At 32.9% G+C, this 17,223-nt stretch overlaps 1 protein-coding gene across 1 annotated transcript; it reads left to right on the top strand.

The window, feature by feature from the left end:
* The first annotated feature begins 573 nt into the window (after positions 1-573).
* Positions 574-10,291, top strand: LOC129288577 (protein ROOT HAIR DEFECTIVE 3-like). Its single transcript, XM_054925219.1, has 23 exons — positions 574-797; positions 1,539-1,688; positions 2,063-2,129; positions 2,213-2,315; positions 2,538-2,608; positions 2,752-2,815; positions 2,901-2,966; positions 3,082-3,129; positions 3,213-3,275; positions 3,376-3,432; positions 3,613-3,771; positions 3,857-3,925; positions 4,021-4,112; positions 4,435-4,513; positions 5,045-5,210; positions 5,488-5,612; positions 6,559-6,821; positions 6,911-7,007; positions 7,094-7,258; positions 7,642-7,746; positions 8,291-8,385; positions 9,123-9,219; positions 9,874-10,291. The coding sequence occupies exons 1-23, from the start codon at positions 794-796 to the stop codon at positions 10,132-10,134; spliced, it is 2,466 nt and encodes an 821-aa protein (XP_054781194.1). The 5' UTR covers positions 574-793; the 3' UTR covers positions 10,135-10,291.
* Positions 10,292-17,223: the final 6,932 nt, after the last annotated feature.

Raw genomic sequence — 17,223 nt, forward strand, 5'->3', positions numbered from 1 at the left:
AAGTTATTCATTTTCTACACTTAATATGGATTTTTTAAAAAAATATCTGTATTATTTTTTAATTTTTATGTAAAGATAAAGATATGGTATGACAGAACACAATTATTCTTTATTATAATTGATTTATAATTAATAAAAAAATATGATTTATGATATAGGTTATATTTTGCATTGATATTGGTGATTCGTAGATATTAATAGATGACAAATGACTCTTTTTTTGTTTTTGTTTTTGCCAACAATAGATGATGAATGGCTGAAACCATAATCATAATTAAAATTTAAAATTAATAGGAAAATTCATACAAACAAAATTTTTTTGACCAAATCATACAAACAAAATTTAAAGGAATGAAATTCATTCATGCTTATTTTAAATTTGATGCATTGAACATCAAGGTATCAGATCAGGTGATCAACGCAGCGTTGAAAAGGTGGTATCTTAACACATTGGGATGCATAAAATGGCCAAAAATGAAAAACTTCAATAAATTGGTCTGCCAAATCTGAAAGAAATTTATTATCGATGAAGGAAAAAGATGAATTCTCGAACGCCTAAATATTTCACCACAGCGGAAAAAAGCATACGTGTATATATTTTACAGTCCAGATTTCGCGTTTTCAATCGAAGGTCCAAACAGTCAATCCTACTTTTTAAAAGCCAAAGCCAGATATTGAAGACCCTCCTGAGATCGCCCATCGTCTCTCTTTCCCACGATCCTCTGCCTCAATTTGATCTCCTTGGTGCATTACCCATCAACAGTCATTTGCAGCTGAGCCCATTTCAATCGCAATGGGTAGGTGTATTCTACTCTTAATTCCCTTATCGATCTGTTTACATGTCTGATTCATGCATTGTATGCACTGATTTAAGCTTTCTTCAGTTATCGATTTCTATAAATTTTGTGTGACTTGTGATTTTGATTTCCATCAAATCTTTAAAAAATAGACGATGAACGTTACGCGTAACTGAAACTGGCATTTATTCTTGTATGCGCTATGGTTTGTTCTCTAAAACTGTTGTTTTAATCAAATTATTTTCAGTTTAAAGTAGAAAACTTTACAAGGCTTATGGGTTTTGGTCTGATGTGAACAATTTTGACAATTTGATCCATAACTTATGTTTTGAGAGGCTAAAGTTACAAAGAGAAGGCGAATTAGAAGCTTGTTTAGTTATTATTATGTTATAATTGTCTAATGTTGAAGATTTGTTCCCCGGTTTTTCATTACTTGTGAAATTATTGGGAACAGATTGATGAATGGAGTAATCTAATTTCAGGATTCAGGAAACAACAAACCGCCATGAAAAAATGTTTATCTCTTGTAAAGGGAAAGCAATTTTGTCACCTCTTAGCAAATTTAAAGTGGTAACCAAATGCTCATATAATAATTTTTATCGTTCAATTGTGATTGAAATCCATCAGAAGAGGTTTTTTTTTTTTTAATAAATTTGAGGGTGGGTTAGCAGTGATATAATTACATTATCTCTTCTGTTTCTACTTTTCCTGTCAACTTATGCTGAATACCTGCTTTTTCAGACGCAAGCGAGAACTGTTGTTCAATTCAACTTATTGATGGAGATGGTACATTCAATGTTGCTGGAATTGAACAATTTATGAAGGAGGTGAAATTGGGTGAATTTGGACTTTCATATGCTATAGTTTCTATAATGGGCCCACAAAGTAGTGGTATGCTTTTATGCCTCTAAAATTCCTTTTCTTCTTTTGTTCATTAGCTTAGTGTTTATCATGCTTCCTTTATCCAGTCTTTGCTCCTAAGGATCTATAAATTATGATTACGAATTTCTTTAATTTTACAATTCACACTGAATGCTAGATTTTATGGTATTCAAGTACATGAAGGTTAAGTCGAATCTCATGTCTTCAGTGGGAGTTATTAGTAACAACTTAATCCACTTGACACTTGATTTAGACTTATCTCCTCATTAACTTTTCTTGTCAGAGTTTCATCTTTTCCTCAATGCTTCTTTTTGATTATGATCTACTTTTTTAAAAACCAAAACACACTATATCTAAACTATTTTTTTCCTTGGTCTGGACAGGTAAGAGCACTCTATTAAATCATTTGTTCAGAACTAATTTCAGGGAGATGGATGCTTTCAGGGGAAGGCATGTTATCGCAACTCTCACACATCACATTCACTGTTCTCATTTATCAAGGTTTTAACCCTATGACATATGCTTGCTCTCAGGTCTCAAACCACTAAAGGAATTTGGATGGCTAGATGTGCTGGCTTGGAGCCTTGTACAATAGTGATGGATTTGGAGGGCACGGATGGAAGAGAACGTGGAGAGGTGCTTACCCTTTAAGTATACCTCAGCTTCAATAACCATGATTGTGATGTGGAGTTTATTGCCAATTTCTAGTCCCATTTCAATTTTATATACTGAAAATGCACATATGACAACGTCTCTATAAATTCTGTTCCTTTGCCAAAAATAAAAGAAAATTGAGAAATGGATTGTCCCCGCCCTTTCATTTTTTATCTTCACATGTTGAAATTGTCTTTCTCTCAGGATGATACTGCTTTTGAAAAGCAGAGTGCTCTATTTGCTCTTGCTGTTTCGGATATAGTGCTGATAAACATGTGAGTCTTTTTCCTCTCTGTTTGTATATCTTTCACGGGGACTGATTTAATGAACTTTGTGTGAGTCCGGAATCTGCAGATACTTGAAATTCTTGTTCCAATGGTTGTGTAACTTAGCTGTTTTCCCTGCAATTTTTGTAAAGGTGGTGTCATGACATTGGGCGTGAGCAAGCTGCAAATAAACCTCTTTTGAAAACTGTCTTTCAGGTATCTATTGCCAACCTATTGACTGACTGCACGCCTTTCTTGTATTTCAGAAGTTGTTACAAGGCAAGCTGTTATTTTCTTTCAGGTCATGATGAGGTTGTTTAGTCCGCGCAAAACGACATTGATGTTTGTCATTCGTGATAAAACAAGGGTGTGTAGGCAAATTCATCATCTCAGCATAGCCCTTTCATATCTATATATTTTTATTCAATATGAGAGCATCTTTAATATCAGTTTTACTAATTTGTTTAACTTTCCAAATATAGACGCCTCTTGAAAATTTAGAGCCTGTTTTACGAGAGGATATTCAGAAGGTAAGGTGGTGCTTTGATCTTCATTCAATGTTGTTGATTAATGTAAATTTTGTTTGTTATTGTTCACTTTTTTCCCATTGCAGATATGGGACTCTGTTCCTAAGCCACAGGCTCACAAGGAAACCCCACTAAGTGAATTTTTCAATGTAATCCATTATCCCTTTTCGTGTTAGTAAATTGACAGATCTTAAGAATTTTCTTGGGGGTTTTTTATAGTACTTACTTATATATGGTGACAAATGCCAGGTCGAAGTTGTTGCTCTTTCTAGTTATGAAGAAAAGGAAGAGCAATTTAAGGAACAGGTATTCATTTTGCATCTGATGTCTTCTTGTTTACATGCTGATGATTTTATCTATGCCTTTGCATGTTACTGATCATCTTTGTCTTCCTGTCTGTGTAGACAAGTTATTCTATTAATTTGCCTTTCATATGATGTCCTCTAATTTGCTTATATCTTTTATTTTTGTTTGTTATAAATTTAGGTTGCCAGCTTGAGGCAACAATTCCATCATTCTATCGCTCCTGGTGGACTTGCTGGGGATAGACGTGGAGTAGTTCCTGCTTCTGGATTTTCTTTCAGTGCACAGCAAATTTGGAGAGTCATTAAGGAGAACAAGGACCTTGACCTACCTGCCCACAAGGTGTTGTTTAAATATGGTGCTGCTTTTCTTTTACGTGTATATTGATTGATTTAATTCAGTCATTTATCCATGATTCACTCTGCAGGTCATGGTTGCTACTGTACGCTGTGAAGAAATTGCCAATGAAAAATATGCTGCTTTTACTACAAACGAGGTATGAAAATTTATTTCATTCAATCCCAAAACCATGGGCAGTTGGGCTGTCTAAATTATTGACATAATGGAACTTGTTCTGTAATCACTACTCAGGAATGGTGTCAGTTGGAGGAGGCTGTGCAATCTGGCCCAATTCCTGGATTTGGGAAAAGGCTGAATTCAATCCTTAATAATTGTCTTTCAGAGTGAGTATAGTTCACTTTATGTGACATCTTTATTTGGAGTGGATCAGTTATTGAGCATTGAATACCATGTGTATGCTACATAAACTTTTTACTAACCCTCTTTGACATTTTACGTGTTTTGACAATATTTGATCTCGAACTTTTGACTAGATGAGCATTTTCCTTTATTTTGTTGTTTTATCTTTTTGTGTTTGTGTACTTTTATGAGTCAAAGTCTTAAATTGTAGTTTGATATTATTTTGTATGTTCATGTTTAATGTTGTGGAAACATCTTGATGCTGGTTTCATGTATATTCAATTATTGCATTTCCTTTTAATGCAGGTATGATATAGAAGCCACTTATTTTGATGAAGGTGTCAGATCTGCAAAACAAAAGCAGCTTCAAGAAAAACTGTTGCAAGTAATTTCTCTCAATTTGATTTTTGCACTGTCTTGGTTTTTCCATTTATTTCTTTTCCCTTTTCATCATTATTAGATGTCTCTTTCTGATGCAATGTACTTGATAGTTGATAGATAGTAACTTCAATGTTTTTGGAAGATTGTACTTATTTCTATTCAAACTTTGTTGCAATGCATGGAAAAATATTGAATAAATGAAAAAGTTAAACGAAGCCTGATGAAATGTGTAAAGAGAGATCAACAAATAAAAAAATTAACATGGAGCCTATCTCACTATTCATGACTTACAAATAGTGCGGCTCTACAGTTTTTAAAAATGAAATATGGGTTTTATATTCGATATCGATATTGATAAATTAATGATAATGGTTAAGCGAAAGAAAAAAGTAACAATTGAGATTTACAATATAAATATAATTATATGATCTTGAATCTTTAGTTGTGTGTGCCAATGTGTTTACTTTCCCCCTTTAAATGCTATTAAGTTGTGCTTATTTGTGTGAGCTTTAATATTTATATGTTTCTCTGGTAGCTTGTCCAACCAGCATTCCAATCTGCATTGGGACATATAAGGTCGGGAACTTTTGATAAATTCAAGGAAGCATTTGACAAAGCTTTGAATGGAGGGGATGGGTTTTCTGCTGCTGCTAAAAACTGTGTTGAGTCTTGTATGGCTCAGTTTGATGAAGCATGTGCAGGTATTTGGAAATCTGTTTATTGTGTTTGACAACATATAATTAAACTTGAATGCCCAAAGACATAATCACTTCTTAAAATGAAAAAAAATACCTGGAAGAGATTTATAAATGAAGCAGATTGTGTAAAAAAAAAAAAAAAACCTTCTACCTTCTTGGTTCATTCCGCTAAGAACTGTGAGAACGTCTGAGCTTGATGCTATTATAATGATTATTGTAAGTAGGTTTCTTTCTAGCTCAAGTGAGTTGCAATGTGAGGCTGCTAATGTTATCTTTGCAGATGTTGTTATTGAAAAAGCAAACTGGGATACATCTAAAGTGAGGGAGAAATTGCGTCGTGACATTGATGGCCATGTGGCTTCTGTGCGTGCAGCTAAGCTGTCTGAATTGACATCATCGTATCAGGTGCATGCCTTACAGTGATAGTTCATGTCTTGTGGAATGCATATTGATTAAGCTTTGTACAGTTTTTAAAACTTTACAAGTTCGTACAAAAATTTTAGAATTCTTTGTTTGAAATTGCTATTTAAAACTTTACAAGTTCGTACAAAATTTTAGGATTCTTTGTTTGAAATTGCTAGATATTATAATAAAATTTTTCTCATGCCTTCTCTGAACAACTTACACTGTTGAGTTGAAGTAATCATTGATAGAAATTTTGGTAATGGGCAGATTTTGAATTGGATTTTGTTGGACTGGTAGAAAATAATGGATTAGCCTATTTATAGTTCATGAAAATGTTTTAAATATAACCCCAATCCATCCACATCCTATTGCTAGGATGATAATCATGTTATCGGTTGACCTGTTTTAACATCCACCCAATCCTCCAGTTATTTGAAGATTAATTTTCTCTTATTTTTTAGGTCCTGTTTTCTAATTACACTAACTATCTACTGAAGAGTGCTCAAATAAATCACTGAACATTAAATAATAGTTATACTTGTTTATTTTATGGAAGAGAACTCAAATGTACTATCAGAGTAAACTTGATAACTATGCTGGAAAAAAACTGAAGGCTTATTGCATTTAACACAAAAAAACAAATAGTTGACAGTTGGTTTGATTTGTGGACTTTAGTTCCCAGTTGGTTTGATTTCAACTTCACTGGTTCCCACATAGCATGAATTAAGCAAGAGTTTCCGCTCATAATACACTTGCTATACTTTATGCTGTTGACATTTGTGTATTGATTATAGCAAGTAAAAAATTATCTGACTGTTCTTATGCTTCATGAATACATGATTTATGCATTTAAAACTTGAATTTTTTCCTGGTCGCATCAATTGGTATACTTATGTAGTTGACAGGATAAATACTTACCGGGATGCTGATGGTTGTTCACTTGCAGGAAAAATTGAAGGAGGCCTTAGCTGGACCTGTTGAAGCTCTTTTAGATGAAGCTAACACTCATACTTGGCCAACAATAAGAAAACTTCTTGGGCGTGAAACTGAATCAGCTGTTTCGGGTTTCTCTGCTGCAATTTCTGGGTATGATATGGAGGAACAAACACGACAGAACATGATTAAAAGTTTAGAGGGCTATGCAAGGGGTGTGGTGGAAGCAAAGGCTAAGGAAGAATCTGGAAGGGTTCTAAGTCGTATGAAAGATAGGTACAAACCTTCTGCAACATTTGACTTGCCTTGTTATTCTTTCATGAAACTTCTACATTTTAAGCAACTCACCTTCAATGTGAAAACAGGTTTACAACATTATTTAGTCGTGATTCTGATTCAATGCCTCGAATCTGGACGGGGAAGGAAGACATTCGAGCAATTACTAAGACCTCCCGCTCTGCTGTATGGCATGATTATGAATATAATGTTTGTAGCTTGAGCTTGTATTGCATTTGGATATTTGTTTTAACAAAGCTAACTGTTTGCAGTCCTTGAAGTTGCTATCTGTTATGGCTGCAACTCGTTTGGATGACCAAGATTTTGATAATATTGAGAAAACATTAGCATTTGCTCTGGACGATTCATCAGGAACTATTACTAAGGATAGGAGCATCACGGTGGTTGATCCACTGGCTTCAAGCACTTGGGAACAGGTCAAGTTTTATTGTTGAGCCTGACAATTGTATTCAATTGTACCCTAATTTAAGAGATAGGTTATCTCATTGAACATCAAATGATTTTAGATGCCTAGAAAATCAAATGTGGCATGAATGCCAACTTTTTCTATGAATTTACCATTCCCCTAATTCTTTCAGCATGTTAAGGTCCTTGAGTAGTTGAGCTATTCTTTTAATGCTTATATTCACTAATTAAATGCATGTAAATGGTACTTAATGTCAACATGTGAATTGCTTTGATGCATACTTTAGTGCACAACCTGTCATTTCTTGTTTTTTTCTTATTGTTCTAACGGTTTGGGTCTTTGGGATCACTTTGATAGAGCAATTGATCAGTCGTGACTACAATCTCTTTGCAGGTTCCTTCCTCAAAAACATTGATCACACCTGTACAGTGCAAATCATTGTGGAGGCAATTTAAGATGGAGACAGAGTATCATGTTTCTCAGGCCATATCTGCACAGGTAAGATTTTTCACATTGTTTTTGTTTATTGAGTTTTGTGAAGAGAGGTAGAGGAAGACTACAAAGAACTGTCAAGGAAGTTATTGAGTGGGACTTTTTGTTGAACAGTATATCTAAAGAGTTGGTTGTTGATAGAACACAATGGCATTGTGCAATCTATGTAGCCAATCCTACTTAGTGGACAAGACTTGTTATTGTTGTTGTATTTATGTTTATCGATATTTGTCTGTGAATTAATCATGAGTTTTCTGATACTTTTTAGTTTCTTTTCTCTCTCATCTATCTCAACTGGTAGCTGAAACCATGCAGCTTAACTTATTGGATAAATGCAGCTTGGGAGACGTAGACAACACTTTCATTTAAACTTGTAGCTGAAACCATGCATTTATGTAATTTATGGTCCGAAGCATGCTCTATTTCTTAGTTCTCTTGTTTAGGCTCCATGTGTTATATGCATTTTGATTTACCATACTGTGGATGTATTTGTCATGGATGCTTGTATATATTCTGTTATTTTTGTTGATGTAATCTCATCCAATTTCAGGAGGCCAACAGGCGTAATAATAACTGGTTACCTCCTCCATGGGCCATTGTTGCTTTGGTTGTTCTGGGATTTAATGAATTTATGACCCTTCTAAGGTACTTGTCGACGTGCTTTTCTGATATCTTTCAATATTTTAAGGAGTGAAGTGCTGTTTCACTTGCTGTTAACTCTTCTCACACCTGTCCATAAGAAAGTTTAGGAAGACTGAGAAATTTGGACTTCATTTGATGGAATGCTGGATGTTTTCATAAAATTTGCTCTCTAAAAATCCTTTTTTCCCCTCCTTGGGATATAAAAGAAGAAATAGTTTGAGAAAGAAATTGGGTAAAGTACAACAGCTAGGGATAAGTTATCCTCCTTAAAGAATCCAAATTCAGAAAAGCTAGAGCAGCAAACAAAAATCACCTATCATCAACTGAGCAAAGCTCACCCTTCTTCATGCCCTCTGTTTAAACTCCCCTAAAAGGCCTTATCCTGTACCATATTAGGCCAATTAATCCAATAAAAGAAGTCACGCAGTGAACTTAATTCTGAACATTATGAGATGACCATATGCTCCAAGAACAGTAATACACCAAACAACAGTAATGCAGGTAGCAGAAGAGTTTAACTGAGAAAATGCTTCTAACTTGCCAGAATAGCTTTATGTTGACAAAAAAGTTAGAGTCTACACCATAAATATATATCAGCTGGACAGTGTAAAGAAGAATGATTTAAAAGAGTATTTGAATGAGTATTTGAAGAACATATTATGTTTACCTGAATGCACTGACAAGAAAGCCTTAACTTTCAGCCATAACTGGTTTCACCCACGTGTGTTCTTTTATGGCAGAAATCCATTGTATTTGGGTGTCATCTTTGTTGGATTTCTTCTTGTAAAAGCCCTATGGGTGCAGCTGGACATTTCTAATGAATTCAGCAGTGGAGTTGTGAGTATTTGTTTTCCAACCCTTCAATTCTTGATTTTGTGGAGTCTTTAACCCGCCTGCCCAACCCACGCCCCTTTTTTTTCCCCTAGCTTAGTATAGCTATCTTTTTCAGTAGTAGGAAGTTTGGCTTGGAGTGGCTGTGCTTTCTTGCAGGTTTTATCCACCGAGTCATTAGGGTTCAGGTGTCATTCGTCTTTAGGAAAACTTGATAATAGATATACATCATTCATTTAATTGGGTAGAAAAATTATGGTATATCAACTATTTATCAAATTTTATTTGATTTTGAAAGGAAAAGAGAAGTTTAATAAACTGCTAGGGATTTAGGCATCCCCATATCTCGGTCTTGGATGAACTTTTGAACATTCTAGTTATCTTAAAAGTTTTGAACTTTTTGATTATGTGTTTCTAATTTGTAACTGGTCGTTTTCAAGAGAAAATCTGATGTTCATATTGTATGCTATTGCCATGTGGCTTGTTCTCTTATGCCCTGTTTTGTTATAACCAGTATGGTGTATGTAGTTTACATCTAGCCAGAGTATTTTATTGGGTTGCGAAATTTAGGCAACAAGCCTACGTCTTGCCATCTGTTTTTTTTTTTTCTTTTCTGTTTTTCAGTAGCATTCATTTGCCTTATTTCTTGTGTGCTTGCAGCTTCCGGGACTTATATCCTTGTCTGCCAGATTTCTTCCTACTGTCATGAACATTATCAGAAAACTAGCGGAGGAGGCACAGAACCCTGCACCTAACAGTGCACAGAGAAACCCATCAGGAGGCAATCACAATGTTGTTACAGCTGGAAGCAATATGTCATCTAGTGCTTCTTCTGCTGCAGCTTTGTCCGAGAAAGCTTCGTCTAACATAACTTCACTGGAAAATGGTATCGAATACTCTAGTTCATCAAACAATGAGTAGGCACAGAAACTCGTTATTATGACGAGCAATTTTTATTTTTATTTCCCCTGTGAAGATGGTGTCTGCTGGCTGCATGTTGGGTTTTTGGTTATGTCTACGAATTCATGATTTTGTGAGCATTCAAAGAGTAAGCTATTCAAAGGCACTGGTTTTTTTAGTGCAAGTGCCAAATACAGGGGGCATGGTTCGTTCTGAGGTAGCTCCCATGATATAGTTTTTTAAATTCAAATTTAGGTGCTTTAGATAGTTTGATGGTTTTGCTGGTTTGCGCTCAGTTTTGGTTGCAAGAGCTGTATAATTTATTATCGAACTCTTGTATTTTTTTTTTCCCCTGAAATCACCATCTTGATATTTTGATGCACAGGCATCCCCATTTCACTTTGCAAGATCTTTTTCACACTACTGGTATCATGAACTGTCCAATTGCAAGTAACATGATGATGAAAGAGGGAAAATATTATTTACCATCGTAGAATTTGAAGATATAAGTATTGCCAAAATTTTTTGATGTTTAGAAAAAGATAGATAAACTGGATCGGTTATTAATAGACATGCAAGAAACTGACACGAGTTTGATTGAAAGCTATGCTGGTCACAAATCACAATGGTATAATTTTAAAGGTTGGACTGGTCGACTTGTTATATATATGGGATCTGAGTTAAAGAATTGATTTTGATTTATTATCCAGTAAATTGCTCTGAGATAATTGGAAAGTCGTACTTTTTGTGGTTGGACACCATTAAATTTAGACTGATGGCTGTGGGGTTTCATGGATTTATGATTGTCAGAAATTTAAATTCATCGTTCGGATCTTGCTAGTCTCTGGATCCCAATTTGTGGATAAGAATTTGTATCCTTGGATTCGGGCTGTCTGTGATAGAAGATATAGATTCTGCTTGCTATCATTGTTGCTGATAAAATTGTTATAGTAACTCATGCTAAAGTTGCTTGAATGTTAGGATTTTACTAATCTATCTTTCATTTCCTTGAAAAGCTCTCCCCCCCTCCCTCTTTCTCTATATATGAAAGTTTAGGTGAGTTGATTGTTGGAGCTCATAAATGCCAAGGCATGCCTCTAGACTCAAAAAGCATTTACAATTGTATTTACAGGTCATCTACAAACAACGTCTTCACAGTGATAGTATGATTTGAACCCATGACCTTGTAAGGTGTGGGTCAAATACTTATCAATTAAGCTGAACTTTGTTGGTAAAAGAAATGGCGAAAAAAAAAAAAAATGCCACTCTCAGTCCTTTTTCACATTACAGGTGGTAGCATGTGGGATCCAACCAGTGATCTAAGTTCACCGAGAAATGGTATTGCAATTGGTTATTCTAGCATTTGAATCTGACTGCTTCAACCACTCTTCCTCTTTAGGTATTACACTTTTGTTCCATCTGAATAGGTTGGAATCCTCAACAGATTTTCCTATTTTGGTCAAGTGGAAACCCTTGATGTGGTATTATCCACCGACATTGTTAGAACGTTAGGTTACACTAGCTTCGGATATCCAAGGCTTCTCAAGTTGTTTTTGTTTTCCTCTCACATCACGCAACCCCATATGTCTGCATTAACTCATTGTGACAGTTAAGTTTGTGCACAACATTAAGTTTTGCTAACACTCGGGACATGACCCTGTTTTGTGTTCACGACTTTGAACTTGAAGTACAGCTTCCAAATAAATTGCTGCAAATAGTATTCACAGGGCAGTGTGAGGTTATACCACATGCTGTCCTCCGATTCTTCCTTATTTTGCTCTGTATATGTCTCATCATCGTCTCGAAAGTTTTTGTTCTTGTTTTGTTTTCCACAAACATAACATATTAACGAGAAGATGATGTCTTTTTGTATATAATATGAAATTCAAACGATATCTTGTACAAAGCACCAAGGCTCATTTAGATGTGTGTGTGTTAAAAGAAGGGAAATGACATTTAAACACCACTTAAGAATATTAATCACATTCAAGGAACTAGAAATTTTAAAATTTCATATAAGGGTCATGTTCCTTGGTTGGAATTAAAGTTTTTTGAATTAATTTTTTTAGCCCTTATATTTCATAGTTATAGTACTCATTTTTTGCATTTTCAGTACTCAGTTTTCAAAAAAAAAAAATCAATAGTCATTTTAGATATTTTTAATATTCATCTGCCATGTTTTTACTATAGACAAGTGTTGAAAATATGAAATATGGACATCGAAAACATCTAACATGACTATTAAAAAAATAAAAAGAATTGAGTACTGAAAATACTAAAAATAAGTATTGAAAATGTGAAATACAAGTGTTGAAAATTTGAAAACTAGGTACTAAAAACATGAAAAATAAATACTAGAGAAATTTATTTAAAAATTAAATAATGTTAACAAAGGACCATCGTTTTGTTTTTCAAATTTCCAAAATTATTAATTGTCATCAATATCCTTAGAGCATCCTTAAAAATATCAATTTGTTTCCCTTAAAAGAATGTGAAGGGAATAACTGCAAGTCAAAGGCAGGAGAGTATAAAGAGTTGAACAAAATTTTGAAAGTGCAAAGAAAAAGTTGGTAAATATTAGTGATGAAAGAATTAACTCTCCAACTAACTAGATGTGTATATATACCCCCCCCCACACACACACACACACACACACAGAGCAGGCACAATGCGATGTGTGGTCATTAATGTGAATGACTGCAAAACGGTACGTTTTAATTTAATGGCAATTGCAGCAGATATGTATATATGTATTCATTCAACCAATGAAGCAGTGGCAAAGCATTAGATGGCAGGGAGAGCAGCTTGCACTAGATGGCAGGAGAGCAGATTGAGACAGCCAATTAATAATGAGCTGTCACTTTTACAGCTTGAGCTTGAATTTCAGCTTCTTTATTCTATTTATTTTTATTTTAAAAATTGCTTATATCAATTTGGACAAATTGAATATAATTGAGAGTGGGTTGAGTAAAGTCGCAGACAATTTAGAAACACAATGGGTACTCTCATTGACATGTTTTTTGATCCAAGTCTCGTCCGGTAAATGTTGTCCTCCTCTTCATCTCTAATAATAAAAGCATGAAAATTCAGATTGTTCCTGTTGGTAATATAGTTCGATTATAATTTGAAATTTCATGTAGAGGGAGAAAACAAATCATTGTAATTTGTAACTTTTGTTGACTAATTTTTAACATATTAATAATTGTTTTTTTAACTGGTCTATCCAATCCTATTTATTTGACTATTTTAACTAATTCTTTAAGATTAAGATAATAAGTTAGGATTAGTTCATAGTATTGAACTTGATTTCTAAATTTATCCTCGTATATCGTTAATCACAATGTTCACTTCATTTTTCCCTCCCCTTTAAATTTTAGGGCAAATCTAAAAAATAATAACCTATTAATTATGTTTGGAAATGAAACAAATTTTTAACTTTGCAAATATTTAAATACATTCTTTTAATACTTTATAGCAAGGACCAAATATTCCTTCTATAAATTTCTTATAAGAAGAACTTAAGAGTCTTATAAACAAGATCAAAGTGGTTTTCTAGCAAGTAATGAATTTATGCCCTATTTTCTTGATGTAAGCTTGTTCTTTTACATTGATACTAAATAAGATGGAGCAAATGAAAAAAAAAATGTTTGATGTTAGTTATAAGTTATTTTTCTTAATTTTTTTTATTTTAATATAAGTTAGCTTGGATAACCTACAAAGTATTAAATGTTTTTAACAAAAATTTACCCTTTATATAATTCCTTTATATAATTATTAGGGTAAATAAATATATTAATGGATTTTGTCAAAGAAATATATTAATGGATAATTTTGAATTTTTTAAAGAAATATATTAATGGATTTTATCAAAGAAATATATTAATGGATAATTTTGAATTTTTTAAGAAAAATTCAAGACTGTAAAACCTCCTACCCTTAACAAAATTTTTAAGAGTAACTTATAATTAATATTAAAGTTGTTAAGAGAGCATTAAAATGTTATTGAAATTTTGGTGTTTTCATCTATTATTTTTCTCTTTCCTCTTTTAACTAATTTAACAAAAAATATTACTCATACCAAACGTCTACTGCAAAAATGTTGGGTGGGATTTTGGGACAACTAAGTTTTCAATTTCATTACAAGTTTTTCTTTCATTCCTTTGTTTGAACAAACATTTTTTGGGGACCATCTCTTGATTAAACATATTTGCTCATGTCTACCCGGCATTTGAAGCAACTTGTAGTATTTATTATTATTCATAAATAATATTGGGTTGCAATTGGATAGGTGAATTTAAATTAGGAATTTGAATTTAAAATTTCATATTTAAAATTCATAAATTTTAAATTCCTTGTTTGGATGATATAAAAAATTTCAAATTATAATATTAAAATTATTTGTTTGGATCTAAAGAAAAATTTTAAATTTTAAATTTTATATTTAAATTTAAAAGAAACTTAGACAACTAATAAAAGTCAACAGTCAGAATCGCCAACTTTCACTAGGATCAAACAGTCAAAGCTAACTAGAACTATAGCACGGGTGATCAAGAAAGGACAGCCAACTTTCACTATGACCAAACCAACAACGATGATAGGGAACAAACGGTCGACTTTCATAGGGACTGGATTGAGATTATCAAGACCGACTTTCACTGTGTCCAAACTAAAGGCAACCATTGGGATAGGACGGCGGCTAACTTTCACTTGAACAGGATGGCCAACTTCTATTAAGATTGGACCTGATAGAAGTCAGCCGTCCAATCTTGATAGTAGTCTTCCGTTTAGTTTTGGTCAAAGTAGGCAATCCTGTCTCGGTCATCGCAGTTGGGTTGGTCCCGATGGAAGTCGGTTGTCCCATCTCGATTGTTGTCATCAGTCCAATCCTAATGGAACTAGACTATTCGCTCCTCGTCATTGTCATTGTCGTTGCCATCGGTTCGGTTCCTATTGAAGTTGGCCGTTAGGTCCCCACTGTCACTATTGATCTAGTATTGATGCAAGTTGATCGTCTGGTCCTCGTCGTTGACATCATCGTTAGTCTAGTCCAGCCATCTTGTCCCAATCATTGTCATCAATATAGTTTTAATGGAAGTTAGCCTTCTGATCTTGGTCAATGGTGGCAGCTTATTTCCATTAACTTCGATGGTCCAGTCCAACTACAAAAAGAGATTGAGTTATAATTTAAAATAATAGAGGTTTAGAAAAGAATTTTAAATTATCAAGAGATTACGGTGAAACTTGAATTTGGATTTTCATAAATTTGTAATTACTCAACTAATGAATTTGGCTTCAATCCAACTTCATATATATCCAAACATAGCATTATAATGTGTTCTGAATTTGTTATATATCATATTAATAATACGGCTTTCTAACATTTGACTGTAAGGAAGCATGTGCAAATTAACATACGAAAAAATAAAAACAAATAATAAATTCAGATTTGAGAGTTTAGCTTAATGGTACACATGTATTAAAGGGCTTCCCACCTATCTTTCACTTTGTTATTGATAATTTGATATACATAAATAAATTATAAAATCATGTGTCCACACAACATGATGGATGAGCCAAAATTTGAATATGACATAAGTATTCATATTTAGAATTCAGTTATACTTACACCTAAAATAAAATTATCTTCTACAAGAAGATACTATGAATAATAAAAAAAAAAATCATTTATAAAAGTTTGTTTTTTTTCTCCATTTGGATTATCCCATTATATTTTATTATTTTTATGATCATGAGAAATTCAAAATTCTCGTGTTCTTGGTATTGCAACATCTTTCATTATTAAAATATATTATCGAATGGCATTATGCTAAAAAGAAAAAGGAACAATAATGTGAAACACTGAAATAGACATATTAATCATTAGTAATACATAAAGTATTGAATCATATTACAGTCACATGAAAAAAATTATAGTAATATAAAAATATTGTCATAATTACCGGTCAACATGGACATACCTATTGCCTTTTTTTTGTTTTTTTGTTGGCCAAATACCTATTTCTCCTAATGCCTGTCCATGTATGCACAAGATATCACTGTCACCGCCGCAGAATGGGATTGAATTAAATGGTACCAGCAATTTAATATTTTTTAAGAAAGGTTTTGAATTTTAAACTTTTGCAGAATGGGATTGAATTAAATGGTACCAGCAATTTAATATTTTTTAAGAAAGGTTTTGAATTTTAAACTTATGTGCCAAAAAAGAAAGAAAGAAAGTTATGTTTAAAAAATTATTTTGTTTCATCTCCTATATTAAATTTAAATTAGTTAATAACATTAACTGCATTAGGGATACAATAAACAAGCCTAAAAATTTGGATTTATAATTAGGAAGGTGGAAGGAGATACTCCCTCTATCCCTATATAAAAGGTATTTTTAATTAAATTTTACATAACAATAAAAATTTATTATTTAGTTAAAATCATATATAAACACAATGATTTTTCAGTTTTATTTCTAATAATATCATAATTAATATCATGATGGTGATAAAAAAATATATAATTAATGATCTATTTTATTTTTTTAAAATAAGAATAAAATTATTTAATTATTTAAAAATATTATTATTATCTTTTATATTTAAAAGTAAAATAAATTTTTAAAAAATATTTTATATATAAAAATGAAGAGAGTATAGAAGAGATGGGATGGGATGGGAGAATGAATATGGAGGGATAAGTGAGCTGTCATTGTACGATAGGAGGCATTGCCAGATCCAACGGCCATGAGATCTCCACGTGGAAGACCTATTCATTTCGCCATTAAATGACTTCCTCTAATTCCGTTCCTCTTCTTAATTCTGCATGTCTATTTCACTCCTTTCTATTCTTTTTTTTTTTTTAATGATTCACTTTTCTTCTCTAATTTGTTTCTTTTTTTGGTTATTTTTTTGGCCAAACATAAGCCATTTCCTTCCTACTCACTTCAGCCTTGATGTACGGGTCTATTTGGTAACATTTAAAAACACATTTAAATGATATTTTAGATATAATATTGTCAAATTTAATCAATAGTTAAATTCTCTAAATAAACTTTTATCATGTATAAATTAAAAATTAAACACACACGTAAATGTACTCTCTTCA

The sequence above is a fragment of the Prosopis cineraria genome, unplaced genomic scaffold (assembly GCF_029017545.1).
Source record: "Prosopis cineraria cultivar Desert tree isolate PC_DT_omini unplaced genomic scaffold, ASM2901754v1 PC12, whole genome shotgun sequence".
NCBI classification, from domain to species: domain Eukaryota; kingdom Viridiplantae; phylum Streptophyta; class Magnoliopsida; order Fabales; family Fabaceae; genus Prosopis; species Prosopis cineraria.

What these genes read in the sequence shown, in the direction of transcription:
- LOC129288577 (XM_054925219.1), top strand. An exon ending in ATGGATGCTTTCAGGGGAAG is followed by an intron (nt 2,130 to 2,212) that starts GCATGTTATCGC and finishes GCTTGCTCTCAG; the next exon opens with GTCTCAAACCACTAAAGGAA. An exon ending in ATGAATTCAGCAGTGGAGTT is followed by an intron (nt 9,220 to 9,873) that starts GTGAGTATTTGT and finishes GTGTGCTTGCAG; the next exon opens with CTTCCGGGACTTATATCCTT.